Genomic DNA, 8254 nt, shown 5'->3' with positions numbered 1-8254 from the left:
CTGTGTATGTTGCGTTGAAATTGTCACAATTTTCTGATTTTATATAGAAAGCAGAAAAAGAGAAATCAGCTTTTTATTGTTTAGTTGAGGAATTTACTATACCACTCACTATACCAAATATGATCAATTCCAACTGCACAATATTTACACTCCGACATCCAATCTAACCTGAAAGACAATCTGAATTTTATTGGCCGTCTTTTTTTTTAAGATTACTCACGAAAAGCACCTGAAAAATCCATTTTTAAAAAGAATCTCATTATCCCCATGAACTTCTCAGAGTGATGCCAGAATGTTGGTAAAATCTGCTTATAAATAATTCTCTGACGGTCAGGTTTTTTTTTATATCCAAGTTGTTCAAGCATCCCATCAAACCCAAATAACTTGGTAAGAAATTATAAATGAGGCATAACTGATATTTAATTAGAGCAAATGTTTTTTAACATGGAAAATTTTAAAATTTCATTTTCAAACAAAAAAAGCGAATAAATTCAACGTACACGGACCAAACTGATACTCAAGATTCAACTGGTTTTGGGAAAAGAGATGTGGTAGTGCACATCTGTTCTTAGGAGTTATGTTTATTGAGTCCTGAGGTTTGAACCCATTCATTCAGGCACTAGTAATGAATATGTAAACATTTACACACGCCCTTATCCAGGGGCAATTGTTACATTACATTAAATCTCATTCATACAATTAAACAGCTATAGGGTTAAGGGCCTGCTCAGAAGGTCATGAGTTCAAATCCCAGAAGTGGAATCTGAACTCATGACCTTCTGCACCAAATTACAATCCCTTAACCACTAAGCTACCGCCTCCCCACTAAACCACCGTGGTCAGACTTAAAGAAGTGGGCTCAAACATTTACATTCTGTAGAATTGTTTACAATTTTCTAAGAAATGGATATAAATGACCTGAGAAATGTTACTTGAATAGGTTTGAAAGTGGGGATTTGATGAAACGCCTGCTTCTATAGCATTTTTGAATAATTGCAAGCAAACCAAAGGAACACAAAAAGCCATGTAATCAGAAAAAAAAATCGAACTATTTAATAGAACCTCCTTCAAGTGCTTGGGTGTTTTGACAGATTACACATTGCTGAAAAATCCAAAGTGTAAAGCGTTACTAACAGCTGAGTGGCCCTTACGAACATCATACATAGGGTGTGTATTTATAATACTATGTTTCACACATACAGGAAGTGGACAGAACTATTTCTCTCAATGCCTCAATTCGTTAGCTGATTTTAAATCAATTCTTCATTAAACAATGAGGCGTAAATTATGTAATTTGTATCTAATCTTCAAACCCTTTAATAAACGGGTTGTGTCTAAACGTGTGTGTGTGTGTGTGTGTGTGTGTTAGTGTAAAGGGTACCCAACCCCTTTGCTGGAAAACCTGCACTCAGAGACGGTCACTGCTGCGAGAGGTCAATATGCAGCAGACGTTAAATACAGCACAGATGCTCAACACATGGAATGCACTTCCCTGGGGTGATGCTTCTTATTTCCCCAGAGACAAACTGTAAAACAGGAAACAAACAATCGGCGTCACCATCATCCTCATCAGAGAGTAATTTAATGCTACACAATGGTTATGTATTAGTGGGCTGATCTCGGTACACAAGTTTTTATCACTGAATCTAGTAGGGGTGTAACAGTACACACAAAAACGCTTTGTTTTGTACTTCCCGCTGACCGTACGGAAAAAAAAAAAACCCCCGAACCTTGACTTAAAAACTGAGGTATGTGCCGAACAGTGAATTTCGTGGACCGTTACACACCTAGAAGATCGACTCCGCTATATACTTTCTACTTAGTTTTTTTTCCTTTTGAAAATGTTTCAGATTAAATTATTCTGAAATGAAAGGGCATGAAAGTGTCCAATTCACTCATCAGGTCAACCTTCTAAAACAATGAGTGTATGACATGCACACATCAATGATGTAGCTCTGATCATGCTTACATAACTACTAAACCCTAAGAGAAAGAAAGAGAAAACAATGGCAAGCTTGTTGTCTCATGGTTTTCTTCCTGTCCTTCAAAAACATCTGCGCAGTAGTGTGGGTCTTACTTGTTGAAGGAGCTGTCCTGCAGGTTCAGTACTAGATTTTCTGAATTCAGGTATACTCTATTCTGTGAGGTCGCCACCTGCAACACACACACACACACACACACACACACACACACACACACACACACACACACACACACACACACACACACACACACACACACACACGTTCAAGAGTGTTTCACTGGAACGCACCCAAAACATGGATATGCCGTGATATTATTCGTAAACGTTGATGAGGTTAGAAGCGCGCGTTTTACCGTCTTGGCGATGTTCTGTGCGGCTCGGATGCGTCTCAGTTTAAGGTAGCCAGGATTCTTTGTTACGGCTTCACCCAGCTGAAATAGACAAACACACAGATGCACAATAACAAATCATAATCCATTTGTCCTGATTAGAACTAACCGACCTGTGGACTGAATTTTAATATTAACGTCTGCTTAGCTCATGCAAACAAACACTTTGGGAAGAAGAATGCTTACTCTGCATTAAATGTGTGTACAAAATGCTCAAAATGCTTAGCGCATTTATTTACGCACCTGCAGGAAGGCACAAAACCATGTCTTATATACAGTACAGCTGTAAACAACGTGCTTTAACAACTGCTCTGGGTATAATTCAGTGTATTAAACTTGTATTAAAGCCTGATTATGAAAAGCTACCCAAACTAAACACACATAAAAATAAAAAAAAGTGATGAAAAATGGACTGTACCAATTTAGCAGCCTGAGCCTCTCCCTCAGCCTGGATGACCTTCTGCCTCTGGTCCTGCTTGGCCTTCTCCACATAGAACTGAGCTCTCTGGGCCTCCTGCTGGGCTGAACACCAGCAAAAGACGAATCATGTGTAAGATTAGTCATGATACTAAAAAGTTAAATAGACTGGACTGTACAAAAAAGTTCTAAAACACTAAGCACTGTAAACGTGCGACAATGGTGCCCCCTAGAGGATGACTGGCTTAAGAACATAGGATTAACAGCTTAATATTTTTTTTTGCATAAAATACAAAAGAAGCTCCAGTAAGATGTTGTTGCCTATAAGGGAATCAATTATTTAAAGACAATCTGTCCACACAACTACATGCTCTAATCTTCCTGTTTCTTTTGGGTTTTTTTTTCCAGGTTAAAAAATGTGGTACAATATGTTATTGTTTACACCTGTAAAATATAAACAATTCCATCCAGTCTCTTTGTCTTTCCTGTAGTTTGATCTGAAAAATAAAACCCGCCCAAAAATTCCGAGCTGGAATTCCCACTTGCAGGGCAATGTGGCGTTTTCCCCCTTTAATATTATTTCCATGATAACAGTGTGTACTGCAGATTTGTGGCCTGGTCTGCTCTGGAACGAAATGTGGTTTTATCGACAGGCATAGACTCTAATTTCTCACCTCTTAATCGAGTTTCGGGCCTGTAGGAGCAAGCCAGAGTAGAAAGCTGGACATATTTTGAGTCATTAATATGAATCATCTATAGCATCGGTCCCCAACCTTTTTTGCGCTACGGACCGGTTTAATAAATACATCAAAATAAAATGATACAATCATAAAAATTGGCATTTTCTAAAAATAATAATAATCGTGAATCCACCGTGTTGTTTTTTTGTTCATTTCGTTAGCTTGGGGGTTTGAATTTAGCGGTAATGTATTATGTGTTAGCGGCCGGAGCAGCCCCTTTAAGAAGGTAGCGGATGGAGGTAAGACATGTGACCGAGGGAAGCATCTTCACATGCATCAAGTATGAGTCATAGACAGATGTGGTGGAGAAAATCCAGCAATGATCCAAAATTCACTTCAAGAAATGATTCAGTACCCAAAGGCATACTATTGTCACAGTTTCATGTAGCTACCCTGTCTATTTTCAAATCAAAGCCTTAACATGAGGACCAAATCATTAAAAACATGTTTTAAAAACCATTTGATGTTCTGTTATAATCAGTGAAATCTCTGTGCTAAGGCTGCTTACCAACTTGCTTGGCTTCTACAGCAGCTGTATACTCCCTGCTGAAGCTGAGTTCTGTAATGGCCACATCATCCAGGATAATGTTAAAGTCTTTAGCTCTTTCGAAAAGCTCTCTCCTGATCAGCAAAGACACCTACACACCATGTTAGGATGGAGGAAAAAAAAAAAAAAAAAGGCAAAAAGTATTTTATTTATTTATTTTTCCTCTAACTACATTCAAAGCAAAATACTTTCTATTGTTGGCGCACAAATAAAACTCAAATATAAGATGTTGAGTACCTGAGCTCTCTGGGTGATGAGCTGCGAGGCATTAAACTTGGCTACGACGCTCTTCAGGACCTCGTTGACGATGGAGGGCAGCACCCGCTCGTCGTAGTCCTGCCCCAGGTGCTGGTAAAGAAAGGGCAGTTTGGAGGCAACGGGTCGAGACAGCACACGCAGAGCGATGTTTACCATCTGAAGATCTGGGAGTGGAAAGACAGCAGTCGTTTATAATACCCAAAAAACAAGATTGTGGCAAATTTGTACTCACTTATAATAAATAATCACTTTTCATATCACAAATTTACCTTTGCTTCCTGTGAGGGATGAAATCTTGCGCGGTTTGGCTCGGATGTCATAAATGATTGGATACTGGATCCACGGTATCCTGTTAATAAAATGTATATTAATATTAATAACAGATTATCATCAAGTTACCGGAAAATTAAACACTTCAATGTATATGAAGCCTATATAAAATTAAAATGATGAAAACCTGAAATGCAGCCCCTCAGACAGAACTGTGTCCATCTGAATGCCTCCAAATCTGTTGAAGATGATGGCCCTTTGTCCACCTTCCACTGTGAGAACAATCAGACAGCCATCAGTGGGCAGACAAACCAATGCCATGCAAACAACCACAGTAATAACATCTTATATACTGCATGCATGTCTACATATCCTGTCTCTGACTCTGTTGTGTTGTTACCTGTGTATGTAGCTTCTTTGACACCGTAAGCCAGAGCACCAGCACCGATGAGCAGTTTGATCCCAAGGCCGGTGCCTCTCGGACCGCCGGCGGACATCCGGCCTGCAATCTGCCTCAGCTGCTGCAGAAAACCCTAAGTGAGAGAAGACACACTGGGTTTAATTTTTTCATGGATGTGCAGCATTTGGTGAAAAAAAAAAATCCTTGCACGGCTTTCAAATCGTTCTTGTGCACCTTCAGACAGGTGAGAATTCCTCTCAGGAATTCGCTGTCTCGAAGGAATGCCATGAGTTTTGGGCTTCAGTAGATCTTTTGCTGAAAACTGTGCACAAGACAAAGCCGTCGAGCTGTAATGACTTCTCCAACTCTAAACTAACTCGAATGCACTGTTAATCTAGCCACAATGTAAAACCAAAACACAATCAAACCGGAGTCCCAAAGGTTTCCTGGTACGCTTCCCTGCTCAACAAAAGCATCACACTTGATTCATGATTATATGGGTTTCCTCTGGATTCTACAGTTTCCTCCAAAATCATGCCTGCAGGTGGACATGCTTAACCCTAGATATAAAATGTGTTTATGTGATGTTTTATGCCCAGGGCGTTTCAAGGACATTTCTGAGGATGAATAGTCAGTCCTAAAAAAATATAATACTTGGTGCATGATTTGAGACACAGCCCATCCTTGGTCTATGGCGTACCATAGGACAGTCATATTAGAAGGTCATGGAGAGGAGATTCGGAGTGAAGTGGACAAAAACGTCAATAAATTGTCTACAAGCAGTGTTTATAATGAGTGCTGAACTATAACGTGTAAGCTTCGGTCCATTACGTACGCATGCGCATAATGTTCGAACCGGTTCCAGAAGCACAGAACCCACGTGACGTCAGCATGGGTTTTAAATTCTAATTACATTACTAATAAATATCATATGGTCCATTATTATTGTTATTATTTTTTAATCTGACACGAATTACACAAGTGTCTGTTCCGTAAATGACTAAATTACTGCTATTCTTCTTTTTCGCAATTTGAACGCAATAGACTCGGCTAAGCTGTTAGCTAGCCTTTATCACATTTAGCGATAAATAATTCAGTTCACGCTCATCACGAACACATTTAAACATTACAAACCGTTCTATACATTTTTATAAAGCTTTATTTAAAGATAACTTACTCCAGGTTCTTGCCCGGCCATGCTGCTTCTTCTTCTACTTAACCTGACACGCCAAGGTCACAACAAAGCACTTCCGGTCCAAGCGAGATGCACGCCGGGAGTTGAAGTAGCAGCGACAGAAGCAATAAATAGCAACCGTGACATTGTGTGCAGTGTCTTCTTTACAGCAAATCAGGATACTTATTTAAACTGAAGTCTGGGGGAAAGCCGTATATAACACCATTCACTGAAATTAACAATACATGAATAATTGTCTTTTCCTTACATTGGAAAATCCTCTGTGAGATATATTTAACAGAATGCTGGTTTACACTCACCTTTAGACCACTATATATTTAACTATATAGTTTTGGTGAGTCTGCACACTTTAACCCCAGATTATTTTTTCCTGAAGAATGTGTTGAATCCTATTGAACTCGAGATTGAGGCATGATGGTGTGTGATTCACCCAAATGAGGATGGGTTCCCCTTTTGAGTCTGTTCCCTCTTAAGGTTTCTTCTTCATAACATCTAAGGGAGTTTTTCCTTACCACAGTCGCCATGGCTGCTCATCAGGGATAAAAGCACATGATTCACCTTAACTTAATTTCTGTAAAGCTGCTTTGAGACAATGTCTGTTGTGAAAAGCGCAATAGAAATAAACTTGACTTGACTTGACTTGACTTGATGGATGGACACTTTTCTGCTTACCATTGTTGTGAAGAGTGGTTACTTTTGAGTTACTGTAGTCTCTCTGTCAACTCAAACCAGTCTGGCATTCTCACCTCGCCTTTCTTATTAACAAGGAGCTGATCAAATGCTTCAAATGTTTTTTGTTTTTCGCACCACTGTATATCAAGTCGAAAACAAGGGACATGAAAAATCCCCAAATCAGAAGCCTTCTGTCAATAAAAACAATACCCCTTCCCCCCAAAAAAAACTCTAAAACATCATTTTCTCCTTGTTTTGATATTTAATGTGAACCTAGTCTGGTACTCTTGACCTACATCTGTACGATGTTCAGCATTGCTCTACTCCCAGATGATTGGCTGATCACATAATAGCATGAATGAACAGGTTTACAGATGTTGACAGTTTCGAGTCTATTTCTATATAAGCATATTGTTCTAAATTAAATTGTTTAAAACTTTATTGTAGCATGTAAAACAGTTCAATTCATTTTTAGTTGTATAGCGATTTTTAAGCCTTGTCTCAAGATTAACCGATTAAGCGTTGATAAAATAATGTATATATTCGTTCCATATAATTGTAAACTTGTCCTTAATAAGCAAGATTGCACGTGGAAAAAAAAACCTTGAGAGAAACCAGACTCAAAAGGGAACTCGTCCTCATCTGGGTGGTACCAAATATCCATTCATTACAGTTTAGTGATTTGCAGTGATTAAATGCAGCTTGTGGTTTTGAGCCATTGTAGTAGACTGTACAGCTTATTATTCAATGATAACAGAAAATACATTATGCATATGATTATATCTATTTACTCATATCTAAAAGATGTAATCATATGCATATTATAAATATGGCACATGCGAATAAAGTGGATGATGAGTCTGTATATGACGTTATAAAAATCAATATATTGTAATATTCATACTTTTTTAATGTTTACATATAAAAAAGCTTTAATTATTAGGTAATTATTGTTCAAGATACACTGGAGATTTCTGAAATAGTCTAGAGTAGACCATAATATTAAACTGCATGCTTTTTTTTTTTTTTTTTTTTTTAGCAAACATCCGATAGGGGGCAGTTTAACCTAGGTGCCATGTTGAAAACTACAATATTCACCTGTGTGCAAATAAGGTTGAGGAAAATCCTCTCTCTGGAAAAATTTAAGCCTGGTTTGGAGGGAAATTGTCCCAGGCCTTAAAGGCAATGTCAAAGTGGTGAGGAATGAGCAGAAGACTATCATGACTTCTCTCCCATGCATTACACACATCTACACCCAGCGATGCAGGACCAGGACCAGGAGCATGACAATTATCAAAGACCACACATGAACATTTCTCAGTGCATTAATCAGAAAAGCTCTACCGGATACTGAGGGCCAACAGATAGAAACACGTTTCTAC

At 38.6% G+C, this 8254-nt stretch overlaps 1 protein-coding gene across 2 annotated transcripts; it reads right to left on the bottom strand.

Moving 5' to 3' along the window:
- Nucleotides 1-1030: 1030 nt before the first annotated feature.
- Nucleotides 1031-6274, bottom strand: phb2a (prohibitin 2a). 2 transcript variants are annotated; one of them, XM_083526245.1, is made up of 10 exons: nucleotides 6183-6274; nucleotides 5006-5138; nucleotides 4793-4877; nucleotides 4605-4684; nucleotides 4315-4499; nucleotides 4039-4168; nucleotides 2792-2895; nucleotides 2338-2415; nucleotides 2078-2154; nucleotides 1031-1526 (listed from the first exon to the last, which is right to left on the bottom strand). In XM_083526245.1, the coding sequence occupies exons 1-10, from the start codon at nucleotides 6201-6203 to the stop codon at nucleotides 1508-1510; spliced, it is 912 nt and encodes a 303-aa protein (XP_083382371.1). In that variant the 5' UTR covers nucleotides 6204-6274; the 3' UTR covers nucleotides 1031-1507. The 2 variants fall into 2 exon arrangements, with proteins under 2 accessions (XP_083382371.1, XP_083382372.1); XM_083526246.1 differs by lacking the exons at nucleotides 1031-1526; nucleotides 2078-2154; nucleotides 2338-2415 and adding an exon at nucleotides 2685-2708 and having other exon boundaries at nucleotides 2755-2895.
- Nucleotides 6275-8254: the final 1980 nt, after the last annotated feature.

Source organism: Silurus aristotelis (genome assembly GCF_946808225.1).
Source record: "Silurus aristotelis genome assembly, chromosome: 22".
NCBI lineage: Eukaryota > Metazoa > Chordata > Actinopteri > Siluriformes > Siluridae > Silurus > Silurus aristotelis.
Note: the sequence above shows the minus strand (reverse complement) of the source record. Positions and strands in the feature narration are given on the sequence as shown.